The following is an 18,833-nucleotide window of genomic DNA, read 5'->3' on the forward strand; positions in this document are numbered from 1 at the left end:
TATTTATATTTTTTATTAATACTTTGCACAATTTATGTTTACAATTATTTCTTTTAGGAAAGTTGCTGCATCACTGAATCTCTGTGCTTTGCAAATCAGTGCATGATAAAGACAGGACACATGTCAGACATGTGATGTGTTAATGTGTGCTCATGTTGATTAAAGTCTGAACTATTTGAAAAATAAACTAACAATCAAACATATTATTAATGTGTGATCACATTCTTTGTTCTAGTTGATTCAGAACATTCCACCTTCATGTATTTTATATATGTTGAGTCTTTATCTCTCCAGGTGTGAAACACATACTATTCATCACCATTGACACTCCCTCACATATGGAAAAGTCATTATATTGTTTTATGTCAACGTTTGTTTAATTATCAATTTGTCTGTTGCTGATAAAAAAATATGTCATTATATTTATTTTATTTTCAGTCAATTCATAATAAAATTAATTTAAAGCCCAAAATCTTTGTGCCAATTGACCGTGTAAACATGTATTATGGTCAGACACACGCCAGACTTTAGGAGCTCAGAGACTGCAGGATGATACATAATGTTATACAAATTACAATAATAATACTATATTTAAATAAAACACATCTTTACATCTACACTTTTAGCGCTTCACAGATGTCACCGTTGATGTCACAGTCTTCAAAGAGAAAAAGGCACAGATGATCTTTACTGAATGAAGTGAATCCTTTCACTCTGCATGTGATTGATTCCCTTGAGGCTCAATACTGTAAAACATTGAGGAGAAACATCAGATATGATATTAATATACACTCATCTCAGTCATTATCAACATCATGTCAGAATGACTTTATACTTACAAATCATATTAAATTAATCCAAAAGAGAACACAATACAAGAAAAGCTACCACGCCAACATTGACACAAGTGTGATTACAAAACATTTATATGACAGTCACTTGAACACAAAAGTGATACAACTGTAAAAACTAAACTTAAAAATATCTCCAAACAAAGGTAATAAAGTAACTTGTACAAAGATTTTTAATAGGTAATTCTTTTGTATATACAGCATAAAATGAGTCCTCAAAATGTCCCCTATAAAGATTATTTTGTTGATTGGAGACAAAAATTAAAAAGGACTACTATGGGAGTCAATCATGACCTAAAACAGATTAGTTTCAAACTGTCGTGTTTTTTTGTGTTCAGCACAACAAAGAAATGTATACAGGTTTATAACAACTGGTCACCCAAAAAACGAAAATTCTTTCATGATTTACACCTTGTGTCATTCCAAACCTTTATGACTTATTCTGCAGAACACAAAAGAAGATACTTTGAAGAATGTTTGTAACCAAAAATGTTGGTCCACATTGTCTTGTCATTAGGGGCCAAGCCCCTAAGGGCTATTGCCCCTATTGATCCTGTTAGTATTACTATTATTCTTAACTAATGGCAGTCTATGGTAGCCCTATGAACCGTATGTAGGAAAATGATTAAATGTGGCACACTCAATACTCATTAGTCACGTGACTACTTCTCTATCACTTACTTTATAGGGCCACCAGCAGTTAAAAAAATTCACTTTTCAAACGGGTGTAACTTTTGAACCATTGATCCACAATAATTCTACTCCGCACATGTCATTCACTCCTCACGCTCATCGCATTTCCAAGTGTTTCATTAAGACTCCGCCCGTAACAGTAGGGCCATTTGGAAAAAGTACAGTATTGCGTGTTATCGCATCTAGTCCTAGAAATTTGCTTAGACTATCTCTAGACTGAGCTGCAGAGACGTGACCAAAAATAATAGTGATTTTTGTTCTTGTTCAAAAGTTATGAAATCGCAAACATTTCAAAGTTGACCCAAAAATGTTGTGGAGGCTGTATCTCGGCCATTCTTCAATCTATTGGAACAAGACTTTGTATTATTCATTGACTCCTAGGACTGGTGCTTGGCACCGTGGTGGTGCTTGCACTTCTTGTTGGTTTTGTATCCATACAATAGAAGTTTATGACTACCAACGGCTTTGGTGTTTTGCAGAAGAAAGTAAGGTTGGGTGCACTTATTTGTGTAAACTCACAAATGTAGCTGTTGACATTTATGTAAAAGTTGGTTTAATTTAAAACGGTGTATGTGTGTGTGTGTAGGTGTGTGTGTGTGTAGGTGTGTCATGCAAACATCTTGTCAGTAAACTTAAACGTTTTTCTAACACTTTGTTGAGTTTAATATTAAAGATTTCTCAACTTTTTACACTGTGGCAGTTGTTTTTTAAAATGGTTTATTCAGTAACTCACAGTAGTTTCTGTAGATGACAGTGTGGATCCTTCAGTAGATCAGAGAGCAGCTTCACTCCTGAATCTTCTGGATTATTATGTCTCAGATCCAGTTGTGTTAGATGTGAGGGGTTTGATCTCAGAGCTGAAGTCAGAGCAACACAACCTTCAGATCCAATACTGCAGTTATACAGACTGAAGAGAGAAGAAGAATAAATAAGAATACTCAATGACATTTTTGCAATAATATCTAGGATTGGTTCATTTTAGTTGGTATATATTTTAATAGGCTGTAATAAAAAATATTGAAGTCTCATGATTAATTCTGTATTTACATCAGATGTGTGTTTGGTTAAAGCGTTTCACAGTTATTTCTCACAGTAAGAAATTATCAGAATAATATGAATCAACAGAGAGTCATTGACTGACAGTCACTGTTGAGTCTCTATGATCAACAACATTATTTGAAGATGATTCACATGAACTTTTCTTCCATTTACATAATAAAAACATTTAACATGATTGGTTTAAGGATTTTCTTACTTTAATGTCTTCAGTTTACAGTTTGTATTCTTCAGTCCATCAGAGAGCAGCTTCACTCCTGAATCCTTCAGTTTATTGTGACTCAGGTTCAGTTCTGTCAGACTTGAGGAGTTTGATCTGAGAACTGACGCCAGTGATGAACAACTTTTCTCTGTCAGATTACAGCCACTCAGACTGAGAGAGAAATAACAGCACAACATTGAGTTAAAATTTAAGTAATACACTTATAATCCAAACAAATTGATCTCATTAATTTTCAATGAAAGCTTGACAACTTCGATGAGTGACAGTGAACTTTAGCAAAACATGATGTGTGTCTGTCAAGCAACTCAACAAAAGTGTCATGTTTAACTTCAAGTAAATGGAGAGCAACTTTTCATATGATAAAATTACATTTATTAATTAGAAAAATGTTTTTATCCAAAAGGATTTACACATTATTTTAATAAAAGTAGAATGAGAGAATCCAAGAGAAAACATAATACAAGTAGTGTTAATACATTAAACTCACAAAAGAAAAAGAATGAAACAGCAAAACATAAACTGCAAATATACTTGACAGTCACTTGTGATAATTAAAAATAGTGAGTTTATAATAAAAAAATTACAATTGAATCGGTAACTCACAGTAGTGTCTGTAGTTGACAGTGTGGATCCTTCAGTAGATCAGAGAGCAGCTTCAATCCTGAATCTTCAGGATTATTATGTCTCAGATCCAGATGTGTCAGATGTGAGGGGTTTGATCTCAGAGCTGAAGTCAGAGCAACACAACCTTCAGATCCAATACTGCAGTTACACAGACTGAAGAGAGAAGAAGAATAAATTAGAGAACTCAATGACATGTTTACAATCAAATCTAGGATTGTTTCATTTTAATTTATATATATTTTAATAGGCTGTAAAAAATATTGTAGTCTCATGATTAATTCACTATTTAAATCTGATGTGTTTTTGGTTAAAGTGTCTCACAGTTATTTCTCATTGTGAAATGATTAGTGACTGACAGTCACTGTTGAGTCTCTATGATCGACAACATTATATGAAGATGATTCACATGAACTTTTAGAAGGAACTCTAGTGAACTTGATACCAACACACGTTTCACTGTATTTGGGAGTTTTCTTACTGTAGTGTCTTCAGTTTACAGTTAGTATTCTTCAGTCCATCAGAGAGCAGCTTCACTCCTGAATCCTTCAGTTCATTGTTACTCAGGTTCAGTTCTGTCAGACTTGAGGAGTTTGATCTGAGAACTGACGCCAGTGATGAACAACTTTTCTCTGTCAGATTACAGACCCTCAGACTGAGAGAGAAATAACACAACATTGTTATCACACAAAGATATAAACACATCAAGAGATAATGTTTGCACCAGAGCTGAAGAAACATCTGCACCTGATAGAGAATTACTGCAAGAACTGAACCCTGACAGACAATTATAAATATTAAATGTTCAGGTGAAATGCAGTTAAATGACTCACTCAGCTGTTCTGGATGCTTTGATCACTGGCAGAAGCCTCAGAAGACATTCATCTGATGGATCATATTTTCTCAGATTAAACTCATCCAGCTTCTCTTCTGAGTTCAGTAACACAAACACCAGAGCCGACCACTGAGCAGAAGAGAGACGGACTCCAGTAAGACTAGACTCATCTCCTCTGTTCACATATGTTTGTACTTCCTGCACTAGAGAATGATCATTGAGTTCATTCAGACAGTGAAACAGATTGATGGATTTCTCTGGAGAGAGATTCTTTCTGATCTTCTTCTTAATGTACTCGACTATTTCCTGTTTACTGTCAGAGCTACTTCCTGTCTGTGTCATCAGATCTCGTAAGATTGTCTGACTGGACTCCAGTGAAAGACCCAGAAGAAATCTGAGGTAAAGATCCAGGTGTCCGTTCTCACTCTGTAAGGCCTTGTCCACTTCACTCTTCAGTAAATCACTCATGATGGGTCCTGATGTTTGCTGAAGAAATGATAGAAACACAAATAAAGCTGCGAGAAACTCCTGAACGCTCAGATGCACAAAGCTGAACACCTTCCCCAGGTTCAGTCCAAACTCCTCTCTGAAGATCTGAGTACAAACTCCTGAGTACACTGACGCTTCTCTGACATCAATGTCACACTCTCTCAGATCCTCCTCATAGAAGATCAGGTTCCCTTTCTCCAGCTGTTGAAAAGCCAGTTTTCCCAGTGACTCAAGACTCTTTCTAGTCTGCTGAAGATCTACCTCACATTTCCCATCATACTTCTGACTCTTCAGTTTGATCTGAAACATCAGGAAGTGTGTGAACATTTGAGTGAGAGTCTTGGGGATCTGTGCTTGACTCTCTGATTCACTCAACATTCTCTGGAGAACAGTGGCTGAAATCCAGCAGAAGACTGGGATGTGACACATGATGTACAGACTTCTGGATGATTTCAGGTGTGTGATGATTCTGTTGGCCAGACTCTCATCATTGATTCTCTTCCTGAAATACTCGTCCTTCTGAGGGTCATTGAATCCTCGCACATCTGTGATCAGATCAACACACTCAGGAGGAATCTGATTGGCTGCTGCTGGTCGAGAGGTGATCCAGATCAGAGCAGAAGGAAGCAGATTCCCCTTGATGAGGTTTGTCAGCAGCACATCCACTGACGCTGATTCTCTGACATCAAACAAACTCGGATTCTTTGAGAAATCTAGAGGAAGACGACACTCATCCAGACCATCAAAGATAAACACAACTTTATAATCATCAAAGTCTGTTGATCTCAGATCTTTTGTATCTGTGAAGAACAGATGAAGAACATCCATCAGACTGATATTTTTCTCTTTGATCAGATTCAGTTCTCTGAAAGGAAGTGGAAATATCAAGTGAAGATCTAGATTTGTTTTTCCTTCAGTCCAGTCCAGAATGAACTTCTGCACAGAGACTGTTTTTCCAATTCCAGCGACTCCTTTAGTCAGCACACTTCTGATGGGTTTGTTTTGTTCAGATGAGACTTTAAAGATGTCATTACATTTGATTTGTGTTTCTTGTGTCTCTGATCTTCTGGATGCTGTCTCAATCTGTCTCACCTCATGTTCATTATTGATGTCTTCACTCCCTCCCTCTGTGATGTACAGCTCTGTGTAGATCTCATTCACAAGTGTTGAGCTTCCTTGAGCTGAGATTCCTTCATTCATTCTCTGGAATTGCTCTTTTAGTCTGGATTTGTGTTTCTTCATGTAAACAGGGGCAAATTCTGATAAACAAAGGGAATAGAAATAGAAATATATGTATACGATTGGGGAAATCCTTAATTCTACTTATGTAAGAACATGTATATTTTTCTTATTTATAAACAAAATTAATATTTTGCCTAATCTGTTATTTTATTTGACTTAAGAGTGTTTTAAGATTTTGATGATCATGACATTAGATGAACACAAAAAGCTTCATGGTTCTATTCTGTTGATTTATTAACTGTAAATGTATTTTCACTAATAATCATCAGTAAATACAGACACTGTGTCTGTTCGTCTGAAGGTAAAGTGATGTAATGACTGAGAGCTCTTACTGGTCTTTAGTTTGTTAGCGAGGTCTGTCTGCTTCATCTTCTTCAGGACGTTCAGTGTGATCTTCAGAAACATCTCTCTGACTCTGATCTGATCTTCATCATCCTCCTCTTCTCTCTCAGAGCATGATGGGTAATCTGGAGTCAGTAGCCTCTTGAAGATCTTCAGCTCTTTCTTCACCAGAGAGATGAGTTTGTGCTCAAGCTCCTGAAATCATTGTTCAAACACGCAGGGTTTTGTTATTTCATAAGGGCAGGAAATGGTTTCATATCATGAAACGGAAACTTAAAAACAGACCGGGGTAACAGGACAAGATGTGAAAGTGACCAATTTGTCAGTTATGGTGACCCATACCCGAAATGTGACCTCTGCATTTAACCCATCCAGTGATTAGTGAGCACACACACAGCAAGTGGTGAACACACGTACACCCGGAGCAGTGGGCAGCTATCACTGCAGCGCCCGGGGAGCATGTAGGGGTTAGGTGCCTTGCTCAAGGGCACCGCAATCATTACCCGCCGGCCCTGAGGAACGAACCTGCAACCTTCTGGTCACGAGTCAGACTCTCTAACCATTAGGCCACGATTGCCCCACTGGATGTAGACAAACTATCTAGCACAGGACAACAAACACAATGGCATTTAATAGGAGTGGAACAAAAGAGGCATAAGGAGGGAAACAGTTGAAGGGCGTGACCTGATAATGGAATAATGAATAAGGGAACAAGGGGGCGGGGCTAAGACGCAAGACAGGAGAGCACAAGGCACAATCAATGGCCAAGTGCTTCCAACACAAACACAAGTGGGGCTATCATGATCCCGTCGGCCAGAACGAGAAATAACTGCTAGGAAGGCAGGATCATTACAGTTTTAAATTCTCATTTTCGTTAACATATAGTTTTCTTAATTGCTTAAGTCCCATTTCATGAAACCTATAACTCTCTCCGACTTTCCCTTACACGGCCACCTTGCCCTCCGTTTCCGTCCATCACCCTAACCCCGCCTGGCTGAGCGCTCGAGCCTGTTTACACTGCCCTGACTTACAGATCCCCGTTTTGGCAGCTCCCCAACTGAACTCTAGTTATCTTTTTTTATCCTTGTGAGTGTTTATTAAAGTTGTGAATTCTTCCTGCATGACTCCAGTGTCTGCCTTAACAGCATCAAATACACATCAGCATTGATAACACACTGAGATCTATGTAAAATCTATATGATCGTGACTTCTTACTGCAATGAATCAGTTTGAACTTAGACATCTAAACATGGTTTATGATCACCAGCAATGATAACAGTTATCTGTGTGAAGCTGCAGTACGACTGCCAGTAAAAGAATCTCATGAAACGCCCCTTAAACATACAGCTTTGTTTTTAGGTTTAAAAAAATATTTTGGGGTAAAATCATTTTTGAAAACATAATTTGAAAAAGAGCATCTCTGAACAAATTGTGTGAATGAACATGATATTGAATGTAAATCAATTGTATGTACAATAAATTACTGTCAGTTTTACTAAAATACTACGAAATACATTTTTTTCCAGAAACACTTTAAAACATATCCCAAATAAACATTTACATTAAGTACATTAAGTATATTAATAGAAACATTCTGGTGTACGCTGACACATCTTTTTTATTAAGGCCACCAGACGTCTGTGATTTATGTGCATGTGGTGCGAGTTTATTCTAAATTGTATACATAGAAATTCAGGACCGAGTTTAACTGTATTATATCACATGAATCCGATGATGAATCATAAAAACATAAAATACATGCACAGACACCTACCTGGAAAACAGAATCCATGTGCTTCCCTTTGAATGATCCATTTGTTGTGTTACTGTAATTTAATGATAAACGAAAAATCTGTTACCATACAGTGAACACATGGATTAATGTGTGTATCTGTCAGTAAAGTGTTCAGTGAATATCAGCAGTAACATCAACAGCACAGACTCAGATCATTGAATAAAGATGATGAAGTGATTTACTCGTCTAAACCATCAGACTGTTCTCACCTCACATCTGTATCATCACAGTCTCCTGAACTAAAGTGAATAGGAAAATCCATTGATCTATCACTCTTCATAGACACACAGCTGGGTTTAGGAGATCCTTCACGAGTCAAACTAAAACAATATTAAATAAAGTTTTCTTTATGTTCAGTGTTATGCATTTTTCAGTAAAGAACTTTTATTTCACCCATTATTAATCATTTATATAAATGATAAAAATATATATAAAAATAATTAACAAAAATACATTTTTTAAATGTGTCTAAAAGTTTCATACATTTTCATTCTTATACAACCACAAATAATAAATCAACTACAAACTGAAACCAATTAAATTAAAATAAGTTGTTATTTGTTCAAAACAAAATTGTTCAAAACAATTGAAGGCTAAATTTTGGTCTGGTGCAAACATATCTAACTATAGACAAACATTTTTCAATTATAATAAAAAGTACTTTTGTTTATTAAAATCTTTACGATTATCTCACCCTTCTGTCTCTGTGGAGAGATTCATGATAAACACTCAGTGTAAGAATATAAAGAGTTAATCTCAAACCTGTAAACAAAATACTGATGAGTTATTTTTCATATCAAACATTCTTTCAAATCAGTCATTGACATTGAGCTGCACATTTGATCTTTAAACCGTGAAACTAAATGATCAAAACGTCTCTTTTAATGTTTTGAGTTTATAAACACACTTCCTGATTCCAAAAATAACACAATATTTCCAACACAGTTCTTCAAGCAATAAACTTAATGTGATGTTAAGAGCAAGACAATATTGAATCTACAGAATAAACATTAGACTATTTATACTTACCGTTTTAGCTGGTTATTTTTTCATTTTCTTAAACGAGACTTTACTGTAAAATGGCTCCTGCTGTAAAAGTTTGACGTTCACCTGCAGATACCTGTGGAGGAGGAGGAGCCACCAAACGTTATATTATGTTTTACAACTATTATAAAATAAAATCCATATCAGAAGTGTGCTATAAAAGTGAACCAACTTGGGTAAAAAATATTTTGATTACAGCAGATTATAGAAGGAGAAGCATTCTTATTGAAGAAACAAACAAGATACAAAGTGCAAGATTTTGTAACGCTGTTATTAAGTCATAAACGTTTAAATACAGCATATATGTAACTTACAAGAACAAAGCAGCAGAATATCCAATGAAATATTTACAATGTACATGTTGATTTTAAGACACCATCAGATGCAGATGAAATAAACAATACATGTTTTAACAGAATTGTGACAAATTCTGATTACAGAAATTCCTAAAGAGACAAATCAAGAGCTTTTTCAAAAATCAAAAATATTTTTATTTAAAAAAACACATTATTTTTAATTGACAGGAGTAAACATCCATTTAAATTGACATTTCACTAAAATTGTACAATATCAATAAGCCAAACATTGTTATAAATGATTGTTATAACATCACTTTCCAGCAAGGAGTCAATGAGAACATTAAGACTTTCTGGTGTAATGCTTCTGGAGCCAATATCCCTGAATCTGATTCACAAAAAAATATCCAAAAAACCCAGATATTTATATGATTGATTATTTAATAAGACAGACAAGCTGTTCTGTAAAGAACCACTGAACAGATTATAAATTGTATAAAGTATAAATTGACTCATGCACTGAAAAAAAATTAAGCTGAAGCTACTTATAAATATTGTCCATCGTTTTTGCAACCAATCAAAATTTTGAGTAACCCTAACCCAGTGAGGGATTTTGCTTAATTTTTTAGGTTGGAGTGAATCAGAATTGTAAGGTGTTTTTACTAACACATTTGTGTTATTTCTACCAAAAAAGTCTAGTTTACCCTCACGATAAAATGTAAGCTCATTAAGATTAATAGTTTTATGTTCTGAACACCTAAAATAAGTTCTTACCTAGTTCTGTATAATGTCCTCACTATGAAAATCAGGTCTCCCAAGATATTTTAAACATTTGTTCTGAACTAAAATATAAAGCAAATACATAAAAGTCACAAAATTTAACTTTACCAGAACATTCATAAGCCAATACAATTGGTGCTTAAACAAGAGGAAGAACAGATTGAGATGATTGAGATTGCTATCTTTGATATCAATAATTACATTTTCACTAGTAAAAACTTAATTATTGATATCTATAATTGCATTTTTACTAGTTAAATATCACAACTGCCATTCAAATTCAATTTCAGATATCAATAATACATTTCTTACATCTTAAAAATCTTATTTCAGATATCATATAATTCTTACTAGTGAAAACCACAATTCTTGTTTCAAAAATTCATATCCTGAAAATGAATAAAAGCTATTTCAGCTTGTATATAGCCTGGTAGTACACCGACAGTTACAAAAAATCGGAATTTAGCCCCTTTGGTACCTAAACACAATAAAACGGCTGGCAGCAGACTCCCTAGTCACCGGGATTTTCCACTCCAGGCCGTGCACGCTGTTATCAAGTCATAAACGTTTAAATACAGCATATATGTAACAATACGGACAATGTATATGAACACAAGCAATCATTACATAGTATAAAGAAGAGGCCATTATCATTTCTTAGTATAACACACATTTTAGACCGCCATTAGTCGCCATGTTAGCTCCCTGAATCTTAGTGCAGAGCAAAACATGATTGGCTGAAGTTAGAACGTGGTCTATTGGACAACTAAAACGGAAGTTAACCGATTGGCTTGCGTAGATAGTAGGCAGAGTCCACCTATTTGTGCATTGTGAGCCGATTTAACGTTAGAATGTTTAAAAATCCACAAATGCACAGAGAGCCATCCACAAATACGTGCACTGATCCACAAATACGTGCACTGATCCATAAATGCGTGCACTGATCCATAAATGCGTGCACTGATCCACAAATACGTGCACTGATCCATAAATGCGTGCACTGATCCACAAATGCGCGCACTGATCCACAAATGCGTACAGCGGTTCACAAATGTGAAGAAGCCGATGTACAAATAAATATCATTGAAATACATTTGTAAATAATTTTTATTTGCAAATCTCATTTTATTTATTTGTGAATTCCATTTATTTTTGTGGAACATCTAAGATGTATTTATGGTTTGCTTTTTGACCATATGTGGATTTAAAAAATGTTTGTGAAATTGTCTATATTTATTTGCGAATCGTAGTTTTTTTATTTAGAATAATTAAACAAATCTGATCCCATATAGAAACAATTGTAATTAAATAAAACAAATATGGACGTCAAGAATGTTTTTGTATGAAACTCTTTCCACATTAAAAGACATGTGGAGTCAATGAATAATCAAAGATGAGAAACAACAACTGTTCACAAGGTACTTTAATGGACGCTGCATTCACACAGGTGACAATGGGCAATACAGAAAGCATTCAGGCATTCTGACAAAAACAAAAAGCTTTTATCATCTTAATTTACACATCTATAAATGTAGTCAGATAGAAAATGTTTTGCTAATAGCAGAAAGTCAATGTTTGTGACAGAGAGACTGTTCTGTACTGGATTACTGACTAGAAGTGATAGGAGGATTTTTCTCATCTGACTCAGAATAACTGTATGATGTGTTTAAAGCTACTAAAGAAACTAAACTGGAATGGTTCAGAGCTCCAGCTTCTGGAAAATTATAAAACCAATCCAGTGTTTGACAGCACTTTTGGAAAATAGTTGGTGAATCTGTATCAAATACATTATAGGAATAATTTTAAAATTCAGATATCAGAGTATTTAGTTTGTTATGCCCATTTGTAATGTATTGACATTTTTGTCCAATCAATTAATCTAAAAGCCTGCCTAACCATGTCAATGTAATATACAATATTACCATTTTTGCTCTTGTAAATCTTTCCGCACTGAGGACATGTGTGGACACTCTTTAGTGTGAAACTGTAGTGATATTACTTTTATGTTTCGTACAAATCATGAATGAAGATTAGACTACAAACACCAACCTCTGTGATCCTCAGTATCTTCATTTATCATTCCAGATGTGTCTGTATCAGTCATGTTCAAGTGGCTCCTTCACTTGTAGAATAACAGGAATTATTTCTGTATTCCAATCTCTATGTGGTTTTGAGAAACAGATCTGTCAAATTCAGACAACAAATGAATATTTATTTGTAGTAATATAAATGATAAATATATTCAAGAGTACATAAATGAGATCATGCAAATTACCTTTTATGCCCTGTGTAAAGCTGCAGTGTGTGAATGTAAGCAGTCTGCCAAGTTGCAAAGCAAGAGGTGAATGAATAACAAAGTTATGGGCTTGGAAAAATGTTTTTATGCAGCAGAAAATTGTTTTCTGTTACTTTGGGCACCACAGCACAATAATAGTGTGACGTCTGTTACTTTAGCAGGAGAGATTTACAGTTTCACAACTTTTGTGTTTTTATAACCCTCAGCAGATATCCAGTGTGTCAGTGGATCAGTTTTAACTGCCTCTTTAGATTCAGTGATGGACAAGAGGAGATCAGGTTTGGATCTCTGAAACTGATGTTACCACTGTAGATTGTACACAGCATCACTGTACTGACAGAAGAGACTAACATCGTTTCCCTCTTGAACATGTTTTTCTGATTCAAAAGAGGTTATTACATTCACAAGAGTGTATCCTGGCAAACAAAACATGATAAAATCATTTTAGAATACACAATGTCACAGTACATGGTTATATTAAAATTAGGTATTATTATAAATAATTCCAGTGTGAAATAATTATTTTAACATCGAATGGAATTAAAACATCCCTAATGTGATGGTAGATCAAATGTAAGTGATTAGAACAAAGCTCATTTACTTTAAAATACTAGGAAGAATCTAAATATTCCATCTTTATGGGTGCAGTTTCCCTGACTGAGTTTAGTTAAATCAGGACTAGGCTTTAGGTAGATTAGGAATTTAAATACTTTTAACAAACATGCCCTAATGCTACAGCTGTATAATGGAATAAGGCACAGAAATATTTGACACAAAAATAAACCACTCCAACTTTACTCAACTTTTGTATCAATGCAAAAGTGTTTTTATTGATAATAATAATCAATGAAAGAGTCAAGAGCCCAACTACAGAAAACACTGAATCACAATACCGCTGGATAGTTGAAATTTTAACATTAATTACGGATGCAAAAGTGATATTTCTTCAAACCATTGACAAATCCATTTTTTTACATGATTCAATGTTTTTCATCTGCTCTATTGCTTTCTGGGCTTTCTTCAAGATGAAGTCTCATGTGAATTTTAAGGCTTCCCTCCGTTTTAAATTGTTTTCCACACTCAACACATGCGTGTGGGATTTTTTCAGTGTGAATCGTCATGTGGGACTTAAGAGTGCATTTCTGTGTGAAACTCTTTCCACAATCAATACATATGTACGGCCGCTCTCCATTGTGAACTCTCATGTGATAATCCAGACTGGATTTATGTCCGTAACCCTTTCCACACAGAAGACAAGTGTATGGGCTTTGTCCTGTGTGAATTACCATGTGGGCTTTAAGACCATATTTGCTTGTGTAACTCTTTCCACACTGAGGACAAGTGTACGGGCGCTCTCCAGTGTGCATCCTCATGTGCTGTGTGAGATTTTGTATATGTATGAAACCATTTCCACACTGAGGACAAGTGTACGGGCGCTCTCCAGTGTGAATCCTCATGTGCAGTTTATGAGTTTTCTTCTCCCTGAAACTCTTTCCGCACAGACTGCACATATACGGACGCTCTCCAGTGTGAATTCTCATGTGCGCTTCAAAACTTTCTTTGTATATGAATCTTTTTCCACACTGAAGACAAGTGTATGGACGCTCGTCTGTGTGAATTCTCATATGCAGTTTATGATAAGACTTCTCTATGAAACTCTTTCCGCACTCACTGCACGTGTACGAGCGCCCTCCAGTGTGAATTCTCATGTGCACTTTAAAATTTCCTATCTGTGTGAAACTCTTTCCACACTCAGCACATGTGTACGGGCGCTCTCCAGTGTGAATTCTCATGTGATAATCCAGATCGCATTTCTGTCCGAAACACTTTCCACACTGAACACAAGTGTATGGGCTTTGTCCTGTGTGAATTATCATGTGGGCTGTAAGACCATTTTTGCTCTTGTAACTCTTTCCACACTGAGCACATGTGTGTGGACACTCTTTAGTGTGAATTGCAAGTGTTTCTTTGTTTGGGAAGCATTTTTCACATCGAGGACAGATGACAGACTTTTCTCTGTTATGGATTCTCATGTGAGTTGTGAGGTGTCCTTGCTATCAAATCTTTTCCCACAATGAGAGCAAGTAAAACCTTTGTCTTCTTGTATTTTTTGCTTCCGTAATGATCCTGATGTTTCTTCCAGTTCCATTAGGTCTAAAATGAAATTAACATTTTTTTGCGACTGGTTAGATTTTTCCTGTGATTCTCATGTTAAGAGCATACAATCTTTATAAAACTGTAGTGATATTACTTTGATGTTTCTTACAAATCATTCATGAAGATTAGAGTACAAACACCAACCTCTGTGATCTTCAGTATCTTCATTTATCATTCCAGAAGTGTCTGTATCAGTCATGTTGAAGTAGCTCCTTCACTTGTAGAATAACAGGAATTATTTCTGTATTCCAATCTCTGTGTGGTTTGGAGAAACAGATCTGTCGAATTCAGACAACAAATTAATATTTATTTGTAGTAATATAAATGATAAATATATTCAAGAGTACATAATACAAGATCATGCAAATTACCTTTTATGCCCTGTGTAATGCTGCAGTGTGTGAATGTAAGCAGTCTGCCAAGTTGTTAAGCTGAAGGTGAATGAATAACAAAGTTATGGGCTTGGAAAAAAAGGAGACGACTCTGAACCACGCAAATGAGTCGTGCTCTTGTTCAACTCGCAAACTGTCAAGGCTTTACATCACTATGGATCCCACCGATGTTTAGCTTGGACTGCCCGAAAAAACACTCTTCTCCAACAAACTCTGTATCTTGTGAGTCGTATTCACGATAGACCAATCACAGCATACTAGACTATCTGATCAATCAGATCAGATTTATTATTATTTAATATAACAATAAACTATATTTATGATTTATTATATTATAATTAATTACTTTTTTCTTTAAACACATATAAAGATATTTGGAAGAATGTCAGCAATTTTCAGCGCCATTGGCTACTATAGGCTCAACTATAGCGTTTAACAGAACATAAAAAATATACATATACAGTAATATTTTCTTCTATTGTAGTCAATGGTGCCCCAGAACTGAAACTTATTAACATTACTTCAAATATCTTATTTTGTGTTCAGCAAAGCAAAGTAATTGATATAGATATGGAACCAGTAAATAAGTAAATGATGACAGAATGTTTAGTTTTGAGTGAACTACCCCTTAAAGAGTCCAATCTCTTTCTTTACAACCCCATACTTGCCCAACTAAGTTAATCTTCAAAAGTTCAATCATATCTACATGACACTATGAAGGGTTTAAGCTTGGAATCAAATAATAATAATTTATAAAGTTTATTGAAATCTATAGAGGTAATGGGTTTTGTTGTTTGTGTAGTTAAAGTGTATAACATTTTATTTCTAAACGCCCCATTGCAGAAGTAAGTGAGACAGAAACATTCAGAGCACATCATATCACATTTATAACATACATACAGTGAACAAACCTGTTTAAAAGAAGGTCTTGTTATCCATCAGGTCTCACAGTCTCGTTGTCCGTGTCTAGTGTTGTGTTTGTCCTGATGATTTAAATCAGTTCGTCTTCTCTTTTAAACACAAACAGACAGACACCTCTGTTTATATATTCACTAACTGGATCGGGACTAACAATCTTATTGGTTTACCCCGGGGGCGGGGCTAGAGAGTGGGAGCGGCCGCGCGGATCTCTTTGCACATCGCGATATTCCCACATGTGATCTGTGTGAACCATATATATATAACAAGACAATACTTTAACAATATACATGTATAATATTTGTCATTCCAATAACGCACGAATCTTCATGTCGGACAAAGATGTTTAGCTTAGAAGGAATCCCCTCTTCCACATATAGCCAGCAATGTATTCAGTGAGATTAAAACTTAATAATTCATTTACGTGGGCTTGTATCCTATTAAATCTAACATTAAATTACTCAGAAATGTTATTGCAAGACCCTAGAAACCATTGTTATTAAATAAAACAAATATGGACGTCAAGAATATATTTGTGTAAATAAAACAAATATGGACGTCAAGAATATATTTGTGTGAAACTCTTTCCACATTTAAACACATGTGAAGTTCATGAATAATTAAAGATGATAAACAACAACTGTTCACAAGGTACTTTAATGGACGCTGCATTCACACAGGTGACAATGGGCAATACAGAAAGCATTCAGGCATTCTGACAAAAACAAAAAGCTTTTATCATCTTAATTTACACATCTATAAATGTAGTCAGATAGAAAATGTTTTGCTAATATCAGAAAGTCAATGTTTGTGACAGAGAGACTGTTCTGTACTGGATTACTGACTAGAAGTGATAGGAGGATTTTTCTCACCTGACTCAGAATAACTGTATGATGTGTTTAGAGACACTAAAGAAACTCAACTGAATGGTTCAGAGCTCCAGCTTCTGGAATATTATAAAACCAATCCAGTGTTTGACAGCACTTTTGGAAAATAGTTGGAGAATCTGTATTTTGGCAAATACATTATAGGAATAATTTTATAATTCAGATATCAGAGTATTTAATTTGTTATCCCCATTTGTAATGTATAGACATTTTTTTTCCAATCAATTAATATAAAAGCCTGCCTAACCATGTCAATGTAATATACAAGGTAAACTATTTCAACTGTTTGTAAATGTCACTTTACTGACCATGACATGGTGGGACTTCAACAGATAAATCGAGAAGAGAGGTGAAAACAGTCACTCATTGGGCTTGATAACTTTAATTTGTTTTGCTCAGAGATGCAAAGTACTGACATTTTCAGAAAAACAATTAACTCAATAAAATACATTATTACTATCATCAGAAAATGAAGCAGTTATCATCGATAACAATTATTTAAACTACATCATCACATTCAGGGCCTGTGATTTAAGTTTAGTGTTTGAATTGTGTTTGGATTCATACATATTGAAACAACTAAACATTTTATCCTGAAATACCAAAAAACCTAAGAGTCCTGTTTGTCCCTTCAGCCCAATGGGTTGAGCATTTGCAGTAAGTGTTTTAGAAAGGAAAACAGCTGCACTAAGAAATGATGAAAAGATTGGAACACAAAGAAAGTGAACACAAACCCTCATTGTTAGATGTGAGTCAGTATATCGTTTTTGTAAAGTGTTCAGTGTTGTTGTGTTTTCTTATCATGAAGTCTGATGCTCATATGTGCTTGAGGTGGAGTAGATTTGATGATATATCTAGAGAACCCAATAATAAGAACTGAAACTATGATGTTGATCCAGACGTCTGCTGATACCAGTGAAGATTGTGAGCTGATCCATCATATTTACAGGACAGAGTGATGTTGTGTCCTTCAGTTATAGACACAGATGTCATTTCTGAATAAGATTTATATTAGCTTCACCTGTAAATATTAACAAAAGACTATAAAATCAAGATCAAGAAGATTAAAATTGGGACTGAAAATAGAGTTTTTCATTTCTGTGCTACAAAATATGTATAATAGCACTTACCAAAGCTTAAGATACATATTAAAACAGAAGAGAATGTGAGAGAGAGACATACTTTTTTATTTATTTAATATGTGCTCTAAATATGTTTGTTTTGGAAATGTACCGTAAACTCAAATGTTGTCATGAAGGGGCAAAAGAAATCAGTGATTTTTTCTATCACAATATACATTACATTTACATATTTGGAAGACGCTTTTATCCAAAGCGACTTACATTACTTTTATCCTATACATTTTACATAGGTATTTGCAATCCCCTGGGATCGAACCCACAACCTTTGTTAACGCAATGCTCTTACCACTGAGCTACAGGAAAGATTTCTGCTTTCACAAAATACACTAAACCATTCACCACTGCATCAGTCAGACACACAATGGCAGAATGACAGCAAGTTTTTATGCAGCAGAAAGTTGTTTCCTGTTACTCTGGGCACCACAGCACAATAAAAGTGTGACGTCACAAGAGTGTATCCTGGCAAACACAACATGATAAAATAACTTTAGATTGTAATGAATTACACGATGTAACAGTACATGGTTATATTAAAATGAGTTATTATTATAAAACACTCTCGCAGACAGACCTTATCGACAGCCTTCTTCAGCCCCCTGTGTGGCGTCCTCTAAAATAAATGTGAAATTTTTATTTTAACATCGAACGGAATTAAAACATCCCTAATGTGATATAATTTAAGGTAGATCAAATGTAAGTGATTAGAACAAAGCTCATTTACTTTAAAATACTAGGAAGAATCTACATATTCCATCTTTAGGGGTGCGGTTTCCC

General features: G+C 35.0%; 2 protein-coding genes across 2 annotated transcripts; both read right to left on the reverse strand.

Annotated features, from left to right (window-relative positions):
- Positions 1 to 622: 622 nt before the first annotated feature.
- Positions 623 to 8,144, reverse strand: LOC130416547 (NLR family CARD domain-containing protein 3-like). Its single transcript, XM_056742278.1, has 8 exons — positions 8,127 to 8,144; positions 6,343 to 6,547; positions 4,278 to 6,027; positions 3,926 to 4,099; positions 3,427 to 3,600; positions 2,800 to 2,973; positions 2,334 to 2,451; positions 623 to 658 (listed from the first exon to the last, which is right to left on the reverse strand). Exons 1-8 carry the CDS (start codon positions 8,142 to 8,144, stop codon positions 623 to 625), a joined length of 2,649 nt encoding a protein of 882 aa, XP_056598256.1.
- Positions 8,145 to 13,543: 5,399 nt separating this feature from the next.
- Positions 13,544 to 16,087, reverse strand: LOC130416563 (gastrula zinc finger protein XlCGF8.2DB-like). The gene is made up of 3 exons (XM_056742279.1): positions 16,024 to 16,087; positions 14,865 to 14,998; positions 13,544 to 14,717 (listed from the first exon to the last, which is right to left on the reverse strand). Exon 3 carries the CDS (start codon positions 14,594 to 14,596, stop codon positions 13,544 to 13,546), a length of 1,053 nt encoding a protein of 350 aa, XP_056598257.1. The 5' UTR covers positions 14,597 to 14,717; positions 14,865 to 14,998; positions 16,024 to 16,087.
- Between the last annotated feature and the right edge of the window lie 2,746 nt (positions 16,088 to 18,833).

Source organism: Triplophysa dalaica, chromosome 3 (genome assembly GCF_015846415.1).
Source record: "Triplophysa dalaica isolate WHDGS20190420 chromosome 3, ASM1584641v1, whole genome shotgun sequence".
Taxonomy (NCBI): Eukaryota; Metazoa; Chordata; class Actinopteri; order Cypriniformes; family Nemacheilidae; genus Triplophysa; species Triplophysa dalaica.